The sequence below is a fragment of the Anomaloglossus baeobatrachus genome, chromosome 1 (genome assembly GCF_048569485.1).
Source record: "Anomaloglossus baeobatrachus isolate aAnoBae1 chromosome 1, aAnoBae1.hap1, whole genome shotgun sequence".
NCBI classification, from domain to species: domain Eukaryota; kingdom Metazoa; phylum Chordata; class Amphibia; order Anura; family Aromobatidae; genus Anomaloglossus; species Anomaloglossus baeobatrachus.
This window is the reverse complement of record NC_134353.1, coordinates 541,320,081-541,338,764: the sequence shown is the minus strand read 5'-3', so window position 1 is coordinate 541,338,764 and position 18,684 is coordinate 541,320,081. Positions and strand designations below refer to the sequence as shown.

Genomic DNA, 18,684 nt, shown 5'->3' with positions numbered 1-18,684 from the left:
GTTTAAATCTCTGAGACAACTTTTTGTATCCGTCCCCTGAACAACTGTGTTGAATAATCTTTGTTTTCAGATCGTTTGAGAGTTGTTTTGGAGGAGCCCATGATGCCACTCTTCATAGGAGATTCAAATAGGAGAACAACTTGCAAGTGGCCACCTTAAAAACCTTTTCTCATGATTGGATATACCTGCCTATGAAGTTCAAAGCTCAATGAAGTTACAAAACCAATTTAGTGCTTTAGTAAGTCAGTAAAAAGTAGTTAGGAGTGTTCATATCAAGAAATTGATAAGGGTGCCCATACTTTTGCACCGGTCAAATTTGGTTTAAATGCGGATTTCACATTTTCTGTTAGTACAATAAACCTCATTTCAATCCAGAAATATTACTGAGTCCATCAGTTATTAGATATATGAAACTGAAATAGCTGTTGCAAAAACCCAAATTGTTATAAAGAAAAAAAGGTTAACATTAATAGGGGTGCCCAAACTTTTTCATATGACTGTAGATGAAAACCTAGGGAGGGACAACAGTCTGCAGAACCAGTCTCCCAAAGGTGATGTCGGTGAATGACAAATCAAGGCGATAGTGATTTAAAAAAAAAAAAAAAAAACAAGGTGGACGGAGAAAACCAGGTTGCCGCCTTATAGATCTGCTCGATGGAGACTTCTGATCTCTCCGCCCAGAAAGATGCCATCGCTCGCATGGAGTGTGCCTTAAGACCAGGAGGCACGTCTTCACCCCTGGCTGTGTAAGCAATGGAGATGGCATTCCTGATCCACCTGGCCAAGGTGTACTTAGAAGCCTTAAGCCCCTTCCTACAACCCTGGAAGACTACAAACAGAGACTTATGCCTCCTCCATTCTGAAGTGACCAACAGATACTGCTGAAGACATCGCCTAACATCCAGGCAGTGCCATCCTATCTCCTCTGGAGTAGAAGGGTTGTCATAAAAAGATTGGAGCACTATCTCTTGTGACCTATGGAAGTGAGAATGTACCTTCGGTAAATAGGCGGCGTCAGTTCTTAAAACCACTGTCGTCAAAAAAATGGGTATACGGAGGAGAAATGGATAAGGCCTGAAGGTCACTAACCCTACGGGCTGAAGTGAGGGTGACCAGGAGAATCATTTTGAGGGACAGATTCCATCTCACTCAAACATAAGTGCTCAAACGGGGGCTGTGTTAAGGCTGAGAGGACTAAGTTAAGGTCCCAAGACGGTAGGGGCATGCTGCACCGAGGTCTAGACCTAGCACAGGCTCTAATGAATCTAGACACCCAGTGATCTCCGGCGAGGGCATGGTTATACAAGGCACTCAACGCTGAAACTTGCACTTTAAGGGTACTAACCGACAAACCCAATTCCCAACCCCTCTGGAGGAATTATAAAGTTAACTGGGACAGGAGCCGGCTTAGTAAGATCTGCACCCGTGGAGGCTAAGAATTTGTTCCAAATGCGCCCATAGATACGTGTAGTGACAAGTTTCCGACACTGCATCAAGGTAGAGATTAGACCTGGAGAAAACCCCTTGCCGCCTAACAGTGACCTCTCAAGTTCCACGCCGTCAGATGTAACCTGGTGTGCTGTGGGTGGAAGGCTGGACCCTGAGACAGAGATCCGGTAGTTCCGGAAGAACCCATGGATCGGTTATGGACAGATTGTTCAGCCAATAAAACCAAGGTCTCATTGGCCAAAAGGGGGCTATAAGAATCACTACCGCTTGATCCTCCCGCATCTTCCTGAGCACCGCAGGGAGGAGGGTGATCGGAGGGAAGGCATATGCGAGGTGGAAGTCCCATCTGAGCAACAGGGCATCTACTGAGTATGGACAATCCCTCGGATCCAGGGAACAGAATTGGGGAACCTTCCTGTTGTTTCTGGTCGCAAATAGATCTATCTCGGGTACCCCCCACCTCTCAGTTATCCTCTTGAAAACGGACTGATTTAAAGACCATTCTTCTTGGTTGCGACTGAGAAAGTCCGCCATAATGTTCTCCTTCCCTCTGATGTGTACTGCAGATAGGGATTCTAGGTGAGCCTCTGCCAGAGTCATGATCCTGCTTGCGATGGACATAAGATGCCTGGAGCGAGTACCCCCCTGGTGGTTGAGATATGCCACTGTCGCCTGGTTGTCTGATAGAACTTTGACATGGCGACCCATCAATGACGGTAGGAAACGACCTAATGCCCTTTCCACCGCCAGCAATTCCCTTGTATTTGAGGAACTTTGAGCTTCTCCACCAGACCAAATCGACCCTGAATGAAATGAGTATCCAAATGTGCTCTCCAACCATAGAAGCTAGCATCGGTGGTCACCACCACTGGCTCTGGTATCATCCAAGGAGCCCATCGGACAGCCGGGATAGCCGAACTCAGGGAACCCAGAAGGTACATCGCACCCCTGAGAGATATGCGCTTCCTCCGCAGAATCCGGTCTGTCTGTCTGTCTGTCTGTCTATCTGGGCCTGGAGGGCTTCCACCTTGGAATGTGGTAGATGCCACATTTGAGTGTTTAAGTCCCAAGAGAGTCCCAGAAACAGCTGAACCTTGGATGGGATTAATCTAGACTTCTCTTGCCAACTCCCACAGGGAAGCTTGTACCTGCTGTAGAAGGGCTGCACAATGGTGAGCTGAGGTGCCTACAATCAAGAAGTCATCCAGATAAGGAATTAGGACTTCCCTCTGACGCAGATATGCAGTCACTTCCGCTATCAGCTTCGTAAAAATACTCAGGGCTATTGCTAGACCAAAGGGGAGGGCTTTGTATAGAAAATGGTAGACCCTACTGCCCATGTGTAGGGCTACTCTGAGGAAGCTTTGGAAGAGAAAGTGGATCGGGACATGATAGTATGCATCGCGTAAGTCTATGACTGCCATGTGACATTGGGGATACAGATATTTCACTATGGACCTCACGGACTCCATCTTGAAGCTGTCGATCCGAAGGAACTGGTTGAGGGCTTTCAGGTTTATTATGGTTCGATAGGAACAGTCGGGCTTCCTCACCAGAAAGAGGGTGGAGTAGAATCAGTCCCCTTGTTCTTGTGCGGGAACCTCCATCAGGACCCCCTTGAACAGGAGTTGTCGGATCTCTGCTTCCAAAGGCAGCTGTTCCACAGGAGAAAGTCAGAGGGGTAACCAGGAATCGGTGAGGAGGAGGGTGATTGAAGGGGAGCCGGAGGCCTGATCTTATTAGGCCCAGGATCCATGAACTTGATGAAATCAATTCCCAAGCCGGAAGGAACTGAGAGAGCCTCCCTCCGACCTGGGAAAGTGAGTCACTTGGATGACTTATGCTGATATTTTAAAGGGTCCCTTGAACATGAACCCCTTTCCCGGTTTCTTTCTATCGGACCAGGTATTCCGGCAAACTGGCTTCTTCCGAAAGGACCGCCTTGAAGATGGAAAGGACTGAAAGGGAAAGCCACTTTTCTTGTCGCTAGCCTTTTCTAGGAGGTCGTCCAGGAACGGTCCAAACAGATATTCACCTTAACAAGGGAAGTTGCAAAGTTTAGATTTAGTTTGCATATCCCCCGGCCAGCATTTTAACCAAAGAGCTCTTCTAGCCGCATTGAAGAGAGACGCTGACTGTGCAGCCAACGTAGTGGAGTCCGCTGAGGCGTCCGCAAGGAAGGCCCTTTATCTAAACTGGTCTTCCAGTTCATCTATCCATATAGTCAGGGATCTAGCCGTACACGTAGCAGCAATGGCGGGTCTCAGTCCTCCGGCAGAATCCTCCCAGGTATTCTTCAGGAAGTGAACCGCTTTTTTATCTAACAGGTCTTTCAATGAACCCATGTCCTCAAATGGCAAGGCAAACTTTCTAAATGCCTTGGCGACCGCAACATCTAATTTTGGAGCCTTATCCCAGGTGGAGCAGGAGGCCTCCTCAAAACGGATACTTCCTCTTAAAGGCACCTGGAAGGAAACACTTATCAGGTTTCTTCCATTCCCTGGTAATTAAAGCTTGTACTCTATCCACCAACGGGAAAGGGCGCCGTTTTTTCTGTTCCATGCCCCCGAACATCAGATCCTGGATAAATTTTTCAGGTTTCTCATCTGGGATGCCCATAGTGGACTGTACAGCCTTAACTAATTTCCTCATATTTTCTATCGGGAAGCACTGGAGATCTCCTGAGTCGCTATCTGAAGAGGATCAGGAAGTAGAGCCAGAGGAATCACATTCCCCATCAGACCTATCAGAGTCCTCGTGGGTAGGCGAAGGGGCTTTAGATGCCCCAGAGCTGTGAGCCCCAGAGCTGTGAGCCCCAGACAGGGATCGGAGGGAGTCCCTGACCTCTTCCCTTATGATGGATTGGAGATCAGCGGTAAATCCCAGCTGTTCCTCTGACAAAGTCTGCTGAATGCAGCCCCTGCACAGCCTCTTAGTCGAGGAACCAGATAGTTCCTTACTGCATAAGGCACATTCTTTGTGTCTGGACTTGGATAAACATTTCTTAGGCTTAATCCGATCCTAAGAGAAACACAGACAAGACGACTGCCGTTTAGAAGCGGGAATCAGTGAGCCATCACTCACCCACAGATGCAAGAGGCTATACCAGGTCAGTAGGGACATCATCTGACTTCCCTCTTTTAGAGGGCCTTTTACTGTCAGGGGTGCCAGGGTCCTTCCGCTTACAGGACCGGTCATAATTCGTCCCCCGCATGGTTCAAGAACCGGTGACACTGCTATCCCGGCTATCTCTCTGCTGCCGCTTCTGGGAGGCAGTATCCGGATCATAGTGGGGCTTTGGAGAGGAAGGAGGCGAAGGAGACACAGCCGACAGTTTGTCAGCCATGTTCACTGAACACAGACACCACTGTGAAGATTGCTGCTCATTTTTTTGAAAAAGCTGGCAACCCCTCCCATCTATTTCCGGGAGATGACGTCCTCACCGCGCGTCCAATAGGAAGGGACGCGCTGCGCATGTGCACTGCCCGGACACCCCCGCCTACCGCACACAGCATGGCGCTCCATTACCACCCGGAAGCGCCACAGTGTCTCCAGCTGCGACGCCACCGCAAGCAAGCGCAGCAGCAGCCACCTCCATCCTGGCTCCTAGAACCCGGTTCCACGTGGTAGAGAGGGCGGAAAGAAGCCCACGCGCAGACAGGACCCCCGTGGGTTTGCTGCGGCGGGAGAGCACTGCGACCGACCAGCCCTTACCTGGTCCTCTCAGGCTCCACACCACGTCCCCGCGCCTGGAATCCGTACATTGTGTCACCGGAGGAGGGTGTGCCGAACGCAGGCCTGACCCCCGTGGGTCTGCTACGGCAGCTCCACAGCACCTCGGCCGACCGCAGCAGGACCCGTGCCGCTGCTAGAGTCGGCCGACCAGGTGCCAGATTTGAATCTTCGGCCCATCAGGACCATCCTGAATCCCAGTGGATTCCTGGAGGCTCCCTGTTCAAGGACAGGAAACCAACTGATGTGGGGAGAGGTGCCGCCCCTTTTTATTCTGGAGGTTTCCTGTCCTTGAATGGCGGATCCCCTCTCTCGTGGTGCAGTCATGGGTGCCGGAAAAAAAAAAAAGTGTACCTACCAGGTGGAGGAGTCTTCCTGGCCTATCAAAAGTCAGCAAGTGGTGGCAGCAATAAGTGTGAAGTGGAAGTGTGGACTGGCTTTGGGGTTCACTTAGCTAATCTTTAGCATCCTGCGATAGGAAAGTGGCCGAGATAGTGTAAGTGTAGGAGTACCCCTTTACAGTCACATCAGACTCACGTGTGCAGTGAGTAGGAACTGTTGGTATTGAAATTGGTGGTAAGTGGTGGGATACATTTTTTTTTATTACAGCAGTAAATGCCTGATTTTATTAAGGTTTGTACTTAATTACCCTTGAACTAGCAGAATCCTTATGGAGGAGCACGCCAATCATCAGGGACAAACTCCGTAATTAACTGTTTATTAAAACATAGTAAAGAAAATACTTTTGTAGAGGTCTTATTTGGTAAGTAACAGATGGCAGCTACTTCTAAAAAGGAGAGAATGCCATGTTTTGAATCACCTTGGTACAAAAGTTATAGTTTGGACAGAAATCACAAGATTTTGATCTGTGCCTTGGTCAAGGACAATGCCAAGCACTAACGCAATGTGGCACTAAAGCCTTGGAACAATATCCCACCAGAATATCATGCCATAAATGTGGGTATGGAATGCCCTGATGTAGAGAACACCAGCTGCTACGACAGCTATCAGAATGGAATGGACTCTTGCTTGCCACCAATTCTAAAGCATGTGACTCAAACGCATTTGTCTGCAGCTTGTTTTACGAAAATGCCAAGTTGAGCGATAGTTTGCAGAGTAACAGGCTGTCGAGCATCAAACAGAGCAAGAGTACTAGCTGGAATTAGCACGACTCTAAATTTAGAGCTCTACCCCACAGAAAAGCAGGTCCAGTGAACCAAGTCCTACTACTTTTCCATAATTCTGTAGCACTTTTTTGTTATGGAAATCAACAGCACTTGGACAAATCTTAAGAAGATTAAAAAAAAAAAAAAAAAACTAGTAGCCAGTATGAGCTGCCAAGTGAGCAATAGGCAAGATACCCAAGACCAGGCTTAAGGAGCCTGGTATAGATTACAGCTCTAAGTACAAGAATGGAGATTTGAGGCCATCAAACAGGCCTGGATATGAAAAGAAACAATGCAATTGCAAAAATATATTACAAACGATTTCAGGACATTTCAACGTGGGCCTAATGACAAGTGGCTAGAGGTTAGTTTTTCAGCCCATGAGTCGATCCAAGGCATTCATTGCCACTTCTGAGAACTTGTCGTCACATTATTGCACATTTAACCCCATGGATATATGACAGTTTGTGAAGGATGGGGAGCCTAAAGATGCAACTCATGCAGTTTAGATTTTCATAGCCATCTGCAAACATCAGAAGTATGGTATCCTGCAGTCGTCTGCTGGAAGGGAGAAGTAGACATTCAACAACCTTACACTGGCTAACTTGACTTTCAGAGGTATTTGGAGAACAATCTCCCACCACTAGGCGTGCATTTGATTCCCTCAGATGTTTTGTGAACAAGAAAGTGGGACATATCTGCACTTCTTGCTCTGACAAAATGAAGAGTCCTCCTCACCAAAGGTCTCCTCTCCTGCTGTTTTGTTTGTGGTTTGAAGAGAGGGGAAACCCAGTGACAATTAACGGTCCACTGCGGTCGTCGATACTGATACTTTGGGCCAGACAGAAACCGATGTAGAGATGACCCTGGTCCATCCAGAACATGTTTTGTCCACAGATAGTATCTTAGGAAGAGCCATGACAGTCACAAGAATTGGAGGAGTCAACCCTGCTTTGCCAGTGCCCAGGTTTACCTTCAATAGGGTGCAGGAATGGGCTTAAGGGAAGCATGGGCGATAGAGAATTTTAAATCAATGTCTTACTATGTACTGACCTGGGACCGTTTGTAATGACCCTCCAAACTCTGGAACGATAAAATTACTTTGTTCCGCTATGTACACTTTGGGGTACAATTTGTCTGTCTATTCTAAAATATTTTTAAAAATAAACTCATACTGAGAAATTAAACAGCATTACATACTTTGCACAAACTGCTTCAGAATTTTAGGAATCACATAGTGGTAAAGTATAACCTTTTATTAAAGATTTTTTTCTTTGTGACAAATGCAATGAAAATATAAGTGTCACAGTTTGAAAATTTAACAGTGCAATCAGCAAACAGTTTACAACATGGTGAAAACGATATGCTCAAACAGTACAAAACTAAATTTAGAATATTTAGAAAGGTGTCATCATACAAATCAAGCCTTTAAATAACACTACAGATAAAGATCTAAAAAATGTATTACAAACTATTTGAGAAAAATATTTAACATTTTCTATCTCTGAAAATTTTCTTAAAATTTACATAGACAAATTATTGCTTCTTACAGTCACCCAATAGTATACCACCCCACAGTACAACAAATCATCAAAGCTGTGATAGAAGTGAAGTTCTGCCTAGATTTGTTTAAAAAAAAAAAAAAACTGCAACTGACAAAATTATGTGAATGAAATAAATAAATTTCTGCTTCAACCATTTAAAAAAACAAAAAAAAACTTTTGTAACTTCTGTAAAGAATTTACCTGCAGGAAAATATTTACCCAGGTACACAAGCCTTGCAACATAGCAATATGTGTGCATATATGAGTGATTCTTTCTGTAGGTTTTTTTGTAATGTACCCCTGGTCCACTGGTCTTGGAGGTAGAATACTAAAAAAAAAAAAGTGACTATATTCAGTGCGTGACCACTGAGGACAGTGAATGAACACTGAGGACAGTGAATGGCAGCAGCTGTCACTTGAACCATGTATCACAGGTAATCAATGCAGGAAATCAGCAAAAAGCAACAAAAGGGGTAGCACAGAAGCTTTTGGCTAATATCTTAAAGTTATATATATAAAAAAAAAAAAAAAACAACACATAGGAATCTAAATATAACAGAACCTGCAGCCTCAAAAACACACTGGCACTCCTATGGGATTCATTCAAATTCATTTATAAATGGATCTATGATTATTGCTACTTTCAAAACCAAAGATGTGATGCAAGTGCACACAAAACAAAGCATGCAGAATAGCTTTTGTCTAGAGTGGTCATTAACTATTTAATAAAGTTATTGCTTTGAGGTGTGCGCCGGTAACTAGGACAGTAAAAGGCCCCCCATACACATTAGACAACTGTCAGCCATTTCTCTTGACCTACCCAATGGACAGGAATGCATGAGTTCCATATGAAAGTCGCTGTTGGAGTCTTGTGGCAGAGGCTCATCTCCAGAGATAACAAAAGGATAAATATATTGGAATCTGTTGAGTCGATTTCCATTCCCCTTTTTCCCCTAGCCATCTATTGGGGGGAGATTTAGAAGGCATTCATACACAGACTGCTGTCCTTTTACTCTGTTTGGCGGCTTTGGTAAGAGGTGTATGGTGATCTGAAAGAGGACTTCTTACTAGTGATTAACAAGCACTACCATGCTTGGCTGGTCAGTAGGCGTAACGAGCAGTTGGATGCTCAAACGGGCATGACTCATGTACTGAGTATAATGGAAATCAATGGGGGAAGTAGAGTATCTTCCGGAAAAATGCTAGAGCATTAACTTCCATTATACTCAGACGAGTAGAGGCCGACTGAGCACACGAGCATGGCAGTGCTCGCTCATCACTACCGCTCACCAGTTTGAGCATGTTCAACTGGCCATGTCATGGAATAGTGTCTGCAGAGTAAATTTATATTTCTCCTCATCTCACTAATCACATGTAGTTACTGTGTAGAGATATAGCAGACTCAAGTTATGCATCATTAGAAACACTTCCAGATCTCTCCTCACACTGCTGTCAGCTCACACTCTCCCTCCACTGACTACTAGGAGAGTAAACCTGGAAAGGTTTTGTAATTACACAAAACTGCTGTTTTTCTAGACATTAGGTGCAGAGATCAGTTAGCAATACACCGTATTCTACTGTCTGCTTAAGATTGGTCAACCGCTTGCAGGAGAAGTACATGCCCTATGGAGACAAATCTTTGTTAACACACAGATGAAATAAAATTATAACCTAAACATTACAAGCCAATATCTGGATGACGAGAGTAGGAATAAAAAACCCACAAAATGTTTTACTCAACCCTGCAGCAACTATTCCATGATGTGGCCAGTTTGACAAGCTCACACTAGTAAAGGTCCTCTAGCACATTTTTCATTTTAAACAGGAAAGTGAACTTAAGACTGTTCATAACATTGGTAAATCTGAATGTAAGATTTATAACCCCATACTGACTTATATTAACTATTTTCTAAATGAGTCACAGTTTAAAGAATTATGGCAGTAAATACATGGTAAACTTGTAGTATCACAGGCTTATTCAAGAAATTAGAAAAACATTTGTAAGACCTGGATGCAGCAACCAATTCAGTAGTTAGTGGCTGCTGGACCAGAGCATTGGCAACTTCCTGCCATAATTTACATGCCTGAAGTATCTTCGAATTAGCAGGCCATGGTGACATCATACAATATAATGATGTTACAGCAGATTGCTAATCAGAAGAGTCACATGGGATGTTACAGGTTTGCAAACCTCTGGTCCAGTGGCCACAGATATGGCTGGATAAGGGTCCATGTGAATCTTTCTTCTTAACTCCACGTTATTCACTTTTTTTAGTATTTCTCTTCCTTGTAGATTCACTGGATTCTGAGCTACTTGTTCCAGTTTCTTCTTTGGAAACACTCTCTTTCACTTTAGGCTCATCTTTGTCACTTGTAACTTTTTCTTTTGTTATCTTTGAGGCTTGTGGCAAGCCAAATACTAAGCGACCAATTAACTCTTCTGCTGGTTGGAATGGAGAAGTGGATGACCGAGTCAGCATCATTCGGACCTAGAAAAATATAAAACATGTTATCCAGACCGCATAGAACATTCTGAATGCAGACATTTTAAAGCATTATGGTTTAGAAAATCAATTTTCAATTAACACTTTAAATTTAAAAAAAAAAAAAAAAAAAAACACTATCGCGCCTAACACTCAGATGAAATATTATTGTTAAGTATATTTCGGCATAACCTAATTTCTCACAAACATATCTCAAGTCTGGGCACATTGTAAGGTTGAACGGTGAAGGATGAGAACAAACTGAAACAGTACGTCATATTACTCCTTTTTCTTTGTGAATATTTAGCAACAAACACTTTAAATAATTAGTCAAGTTCTCTGCACACACAGATGAAAATTATAATATATACATCTAATCTATCTATCTATCTATCTAATTATAAAATCTCTTATCGTTTTATATGGAGTACCAGATAATAAGACGCACCCCAAATAGACAAAAAAAAAAAAAAGTGTCCATCTTATACTCCAGTGGTGTCTTACCGTGGAGAGGGGGGGGGGGGCACAGCACTGATTGAGCGGTGTCACAGGAGGCAAGAGTGGTGCTGGAGTGCTGGGCCGGGCTGGCTCCTGCGGGGCCATGCTGGCTGTGTGGAGCAGGACAGGGCAGGGGTGAGATGCTTTGTTGGCGGTGCGATCTTCAAATAATGCCACCTGGAGTCAGCGCCTGCGCTGATGGAGCTCTCGGCTCAATAAGGATCCAAGAGCTCCATCTGCGCATGTGGCGACTCCTGGCGGCATTATTTGAAGATCGGACCGCCAACAGAGCATCTCACCTTCGCATTGCCTTGCTCCACACAGCGCCCATAGCAGCCAGCACAGTCCTGTACTGCTGACAGAGCATCTCACCCGCCGCAGCCACCACAGCCCGCCCTGTTCTAAACAGCACCCACTGCAGCCAGCACAGCACCCATTCTCCACCTCCCAGTAGGCAACATCTTATAATTCAAAAAATATGGATATATCTATCTACAATTTTTTTCATATCCCACAAACAAATAATCCTGCCTCACGGCCACCACGTTATTTAGTGGGGATAGTACACCATCAAAAGTCGGTGGTTATCTGGTCTATGACCAAGTCATCATCTAGGTAGTTGAAGCTAAAAAAAAAAAAAAAAATTGGCTATGCTTAAGTGCTGCCTTAATCATTGCAGTGCAAAAACTTAAATTCCAGTGTCCTGCATTAACTATAATGGACAAAAGCTGAATCTATGGTCTCTTCCTTTCTAAACTGAAAGAGAGAAGAGGACCTCTATCCTTATAAGTGGGAGCCCTAAAAATGCAATCACCACCTACAGTATCCAAAAAGAAATTTGGCCATTTACATCAGTAGAGATATCGAGGACACAGGGTGTAGTGAACCCAGAATTGGTATAATTCTTCAGATAATAGAATTCAGGAAAAAAAGAACACAAAACCAAAAAGGGTATTCATACAAAATTTAGAAAAACAACATACAGGACAAAGACACAGGGAAATATAAAAAACCTGCACCAGGTAGACAGGAAGTCAGACTGTGAATTCCCCCCTCCAACCAGCGCGGCAACCACTCGGACCACTATACATTAGCAATAGACCATTAGCACACTCAAAGTATGGGTGTTAGAGGGGCCAATGAGATCGAGAAAATCAATGATCAAATTGTATGCATGAGATTCCCATGTAGTCCACAGGGGACACCGCTCAGGGTAGTGGATGCTGATGTGCAAGTATAGAAGGTTATCAAAAGTATATTTATTTGGATGTACAACACTGCCACAACCGTGTTGTATATCAAGAGACAACATGAGAAATGTATTGGATCTCTGGCTAACCAAAGAAGGCTGACAAGTGATTAGAGTAACCACATATGGTCAACATATATACAGTACTCGTATGTTCACCCATATCCTGTCCACCGCCATTAACTTGAGAACAGCGGCAGCTATAGGCATAGAAGTGGTGTCTAGGTATAGTAAAGTAGCCATGCGCTACGCAATGAAACCACCTATTGCGCCACCTGGTGGAAAACAACGGAGTTAGCATTTTTATCTCAAACTGAATGAGAGACAAAAAAAGGGGGCCGTGTGCCAGCCACAGGGGGGCCGTGTGCCAGCCACAGGGGGGCTATAGTCAATATAAGGTGGCCATATCCAGATTAAGCAGGCTAATTTTAGGATGGGGGGGGCTATGAGGGACATATACCCTATATGATTTGTTAGACGGACACTGGCATTATAAGACGTACCCAATTTATTAAAAAATTCTCTATTCCTTCACAAAATTTGGGGGTGCATCTTATAATCAGGTGTGTCTTATAAAGCAAAAAATATGGTATATAATATCCATACACACACACACAAACATACACAGTATATATACACACACCGTATATTATTCCTGAGGAGATAACTGGGTAATGGAAGCATATGCATGATCTTACCTTTATAGTAATAAGAAACATAGTATAGATGAACACAAGGTGGTGTCTTTCAACAGGCAGCAGCTCAACATGTTGCAGGGTGAATAAAACTGATCCCAATAAACTAATTTTTACTGGACTAGAATTAGAGAAAACAAAAGTTGTAAAATTAGTAATAGACCACCAAAATCATGTCTACATATTATATTTATAGAGGCTGGATCCTAGAGAAGTTCTGTGAGATCATTGCTAAAGAATATATTTTGCAATGTCTTGTAGACTGTGAGCCCTCGCGGGCAGGGTCCTCTATCCTGTACCAGTCTGTGCCTTGTATTGTTCATGATTATTGTACTTGCCCCCCATTATGTGTTCCCCTTTTCACATGTAAAGAGCCATGGAATTAATGGCACAATTATTATTATTATAATTTCTTGATGCACAATTGTGCAACGATGGAAAAAAAAAAACAAAAAAAACACAAGCAACACATCTTATTTCCCACAAGTCAACCCCCCCCCCCCAAAAAAAAAACAAACAAAAAACCCAGACCTTTAGGACTAGGACATTAATATTCTTTTTTTGCGCTCTCATTTTCTCCCCCCTTTGTCCATCAGCCTGACCATAGGAGGGTTTAGTTATTTTTCCGGAAGAGTTGTAGTTTTAAATGACACCATAAAGTTTACCATGTATTGAAAAAAAAAACCAAAAAAAAAACCCACAATTCCAAGTGTGGGGATTTTTTCAGTACCCATAGAACTTGAGCCTACGATATATTTATAGTTAAAGAAACACTCCAGTTTTTTTTACACTGCTAGAATGGAGTAAGGACCATGGCTCTAGTACTATGCTGACCCTACAATGTATTCACCTTTTGCCGATGCTGCTCTGGTCCCACAGTGCCATTACGTGACTGTAAGGCTACGTGTGCATGTTGCTTTTTTTCCATGCAGGTTTCCTTGAAAATTTTAATCAATATTGCAAGGAAAACAGCCCAGCAAAAGTCTGAGAATCCTGAAGTGCTCCATTTCTCCTGGCAGATTTTGTTTCAGAAATAAAAGCAGCAGCATGTCAATTCTTTCTGCTTTGTTTTTTCCTGCATTTTCAATTTAGGTAAAACAAAAAAAACAAAAAAAAAAAAAAAAAAAAAAAAATGCAAACCAGCATGAATAAAAGCATAGGCTCTGCAAAAAAAAAATAAATAAATTGCATGTTTTTTTCCTGCCAAAACATGATTTTTTATGAGAACATCACAAAAAAAAAAACCAAGCCTAACTTCTCACTCAGAAGTTATGTCACAAGCATGCAATACAAGTCTATGAGAGCCACAACGAGGCTCCCGTAGACTTGTATTGAAAGAGTGACCTCTGGTGTGCTCCGTGAAACACCGGGCTGTCGGCAGTACACAAATAGGAGACCGACCAAAGTGGCGGTGATACAAGATGGAGATGGCAATTCTGTATAAGTGTATAAAAGTAGGGTCAAGGAACTTCGATTTAAAGCAGCAATCCAGCGGTGAAATAAAAAAAAGCTGGAGTGGTGCTTTAAACTGTGGTTCTATGAAGCTCAGCCTGAAGAGGACCAAGATAACAGTTATCGGGACCTTCAGCATTTCCCTGGCTGACCATAACCCATTGGTTCTCAGAGTTCACAAGCTTCATACTTTGCAGAGCGACCTATGATAAAAGTGCTTGTTAGAACCCATTAACCTGTGATATAGGGCTTTGCTGCATTAACCCACACTGCACAAAGACAAGATTAGCAGCTATGGTATAAGGTCATATGTGGTTTCATGAAAATTGTAAATGAGCCAATAATTTTGCACCAGAAATGGCAACATATAAATGCAGAGGTCATGGATTAACTGTCAGACAGCAGCGATCAGAGCAAGCTCCAGCTGCTAACACTGTAGAAAGCTGCTGGCTGTCAGCATTTGCCAGGTGAGCTGTAACCACAGTTCCCGAGATCACTCTAGACCTGCTGCCACCAGATGACAGAAAATTATCTTATGAGATCGCAAAGGGGTTAATATAACTTGTTGATTTTCACCTATAAAAGTGATCATGGCCTCAAGAAGTTGCCATTTTAAGATTTTTGGAGCTCTGATCTCTATACTTAAATTGTTTGGTTTCCGAATATTATCGGGCCAAGAGGCAAGTTTTAGGCCTCAGGGCAGGTGCTCCCTGTTCCCCTTCCAATACAGCTTCACTTTAGATTTTGCTTTAAAAAAAGTCACATCAAAAATTAGAAAATTGGAGTATGTGTATATGTAAAAGAATATTTACGCAAATATCCAAGGTTTGTTTGAATGAATCTACACGGAATTAATCACTTATTAGAGACCAGGACAACACAGGAGACCTATGATAAAAGGAAATGCAGTGCAGGAATACAGTTTATTGTGGATTAAAATATTGAAGAAAGCAATCTTCAAGATTAAAAGTATTACTACTACAATTACACTTAAGACTTAACTCATATCTAATCAGAGCTGCCCTTTAAATTGGTTTTGAAAGATTGTAAGCATAAGGCCAGTTTCACACATCTGGCTTTTCACCGGATTCTACGCACGTCAGTACAGTGTATACAGTACAATGGCAGCGCGACAAGCGGCGGTGACATGCTGTCATGTGACCGGAGCATGTGACACAGAAGTTGCGGTGCTGCCCTTGTACTATATACACTGTACTGGCATGCGCCAAATCTGGCGAAAGGCCGGATGTGTGAAACCGGCCTTAGACAACTACAGAAAACATACCCCCATTTCCCAAATCAAGCATCACAGATGGTGGTTGTAGAATTTCAGAGGCGTGAAAAAAGTTACATACTATGACATCTTCAGCAGCTCATTGCTTTCGGGTTTCCAGACACCTCGCACCAGTTGTTCAAAGTTGGAGATCAGGCCACCTCCAGCAGCTGTGAATAAAGACCGATCAGTTAGCTGCCTCCGAATACACATGGTATAGAGCGACTCTTCAGTATGCATGCTTTCCTAGACACGTGGGCGGCACAGAAATATTGCATATTTACAAGGGAACCAGATAGATTTCTAGTGACTAAACTAATGATGACTACACATGGGCAAATTCCGTATGCCCTTTACATTATCCATTTCTTAAAGATGACACAAAAAAAAAAAAAAAAACACACACACACACTTTGAACAGCAGACAGGAGTTAATATTACAATATTAACATTACTTTGCTATGTATCTTAGTAAATTCCCTGCTCATGGTTTTTTGTATTGTAAAGTTTCTTCCTACTTTTACAATTAATCCTTGGGGCTTTTTTTTTTTTTTTTTTTAAAAGTAAATGTTGTACTTGTGTATAAACCACTCCCTGTGATGAGCAGGTGCATCTGTGCTATAGCTAGAACTAAGCTGTACATAAGGAAGTGGTTTTTAGTGAACTTCCAGACCATGAGGAAGGCTAATCGCCGAAACGCGTAGGTCTGTACCTAATGTTTATGGTCCTGCAAGACTATGCTTTAATCTAAATAAAAGTTATGTTTTACTCAGCTGGGATTTCTAATTTCAACAGTGGATCCACTTTCTCCTCATCTGGGGGGAGGAGAAGAGGGTAAAGCAAACAATGCAAAAGTAGTAGGCTTTTGTTCATGTGGATGTGTACCGCCCCGCACTCTGCTTCAGTCGAGCCGCTTGGGTCTGGGCTCATGTGTCGGTGGCTCAAGCGTCTCCGGACCAGGGGTCACGTCGCTCTGCAAGGAGCTGGCACTTTGAAGAGGGTTTTAGGTTAAAGTTTGTGACGCCACCCATGGGTTGTGGTGAATGTAGACACCACCGCTGCTGTTTACTAGGCACCCCAGGGGAGATGTTGGTGCAGCTTGTGATGGTAACCTCTCCGTGGGCAGGGGTGTTGGCCCCGGGACCCGGTCGATGTGATGCGGATGCGATGTCGGTGCTCGGCGGGGCAGGGCGGTGCGTTGCCCGAAGGCACAGTGGTACTCACTGACAAATACACGGGAGTCTCTGGTAAACCAAATGGATGATGGTCGGTGCCCACAGCCGGCCGCTTCAGTTCCCCCAACGGGTTGATGGTGTCTGCCTTTCTCCTGCACCTTTTTGTAGTTGTGGACAGCCGTGCTTCAGTGACGGGAATCCCGCTCCCCGGCGTGTATGTCGGGAGAGCCCGTTTGTCCGCAGGCGCTGGCCCGTTGGATCTCTTGGCCTTGGCGGTGGCAGTTATCCGGAATCGGTGGGCAGTTTCCTTCTTTCGGGACTTGGGTGGGAAAGGACCTAAAGTCCAGACCTCAATCAGTTAATTAACGGGGTCCGGTAGATTCGGGACCAAGTTTCAGGGTCTGAGTACCCCCTCTTGTTCTCCTGTTTCCAGTCGGTTCCCCGGTTTGGTACCGGCGGGCCACTACCCTGTCCCGGCTACCTACTGTTTCACCAGGCTGTCTTCCCGACTCCTGCAGATGGCCACCACCGTCTGCCTCCTAGCCAAAGTGCCTGGGCTCCTACCCAGGACACTGACATTTACTCCTCTACTCCACTTCACTCCTCAAACTCTTCTCTTCACTTCTCAAAACTAAATCTGTACTGTCTGGTTTTCCTGCCTCTGGGCCTGTGAACTCCTAGGTGGGCGTGGCCAACCGCCTGGCTCCACCCCCTGGTGTGGACATCAAACCCAGAGGGAGGTGACTAGGGTTTAGTAGGTTGGCTGGTGTCACCTTATTTGGGGATGGGTGTTGTGCAAGGGCCTAACTGACTACCTGGCTAGCCAAGGGCGTCACAGATACATAGCCAAATTATTTTACTGTTTTATGCAAACATTTTCTATAAATAAGGCTGTCAGCATACTCCATTTTTGTTAAGGACCACAATAATGCACCTGTGGAAGAAAAGAAAAAAACAAACACACACACACAAAACGCATCTTGCAGCGTTTTCCATGTGTTTTTGATGCTTTTTTTTCCCTCTATCATCTATGGTGGAAAACAAACAAACAAACAAACAAACAAACAAACAAACAAACACAAACAAACACAAACAAACACAAACAAACACAAACAAACACAAAAAAACACAAAAAAACACAAAAAAACACAAAAAAACAAACAAACAAACAAACAGCAACATGTGCACAGCAAATCTGAAATCTTTGATTCTTCTGGGGAAGGAAAAGCATGCAGTTTGTGGTGATTAAAAGGTCACTACAAAATGCACCAAAAAAAAAAAAAAAAAAAAATTAAAACTGCAGCTTGCAAATGGAGCCTAATGCAAAAATCTTTTGGCCTCTTTCACACGTCAGTATTTTGCATCAGTGTGTCATCAGTATTTGGATGCCAAAACCAGGAGCGTCTCCAAAACACAGAACAGGTGTCAGTCTTTCAATTATAGTTCTTCTGATTTTGGCATCCAAATACTGATCAAACACACCAATAGCCACAAGAACCATATGAGGCCTCTATTGCATAAATTCAATATAAGCACCAAGGAAGAAAATGCAGGCCATATTATATATAACAATTCATCTTTATTACCAACAATAATTAAAAACACGTAACAATTAATGGATCAGCCCAAGAGGGACGGATGGAATAATGGGGACAATTAATATATATATTATAATATATATTAATTAATATATTGTTACTGCAAACCATACATTTGCTATTACTTATACATTACTTAATGTTTATTACTGGGAAAGGTTTGCAGTTATCAAAGATTGTTGGAACAGAACAACATTTCATACCATCCATATATATAGTTTCCATTAACGACAGTATAATAAGTGCCCGGTGTCCCCATTATTCCATCCGTCCCTCTTGGGCTGATCCATTAATTGTTACGTGTTTTTAATTATTGTTGGTAATAAAGATGAATTGTTATATATAATATGGCCTGCATTTTCTTCCTTGG

At 43.4% G+C, this 18,684-nt stretch overlaps 1 protein-coding gene across 1 annotated transcript in view; it reads right to left on the bottom strand.

Moving 5' to 3' along the window:
* Window positions 1-7,588: 7,588 nt before the first annotated feature.
* TMEM38B (transmembrane protein 38B) overlaps window positions 7,589-18,684 on the bottom strand; it is a 58,663-nt gene continuing 47,567 nt past the window's right edge. The window contains exons 4-6 of the mRNA XM_075339461.1: window positions 15,624-15,711; window positions 12,820-12,937; window positions 7,589-10,380 (exon numbers count right to left, since the gene is read on the bottom strand). Coding sequence (XP_075195576.1) covers window positions 10,150-10,380; window positions 12,820-12,937; window positions 15,624-15,711 — 437 coding nt within the window. The 3' untranslated portion in view covers window positions 7,589-10,149. The remainder of the gene's footprint in view (window positions 10,381-12,819; window positions 12,938-15,623; window positions 15,712-18,684) is intronic.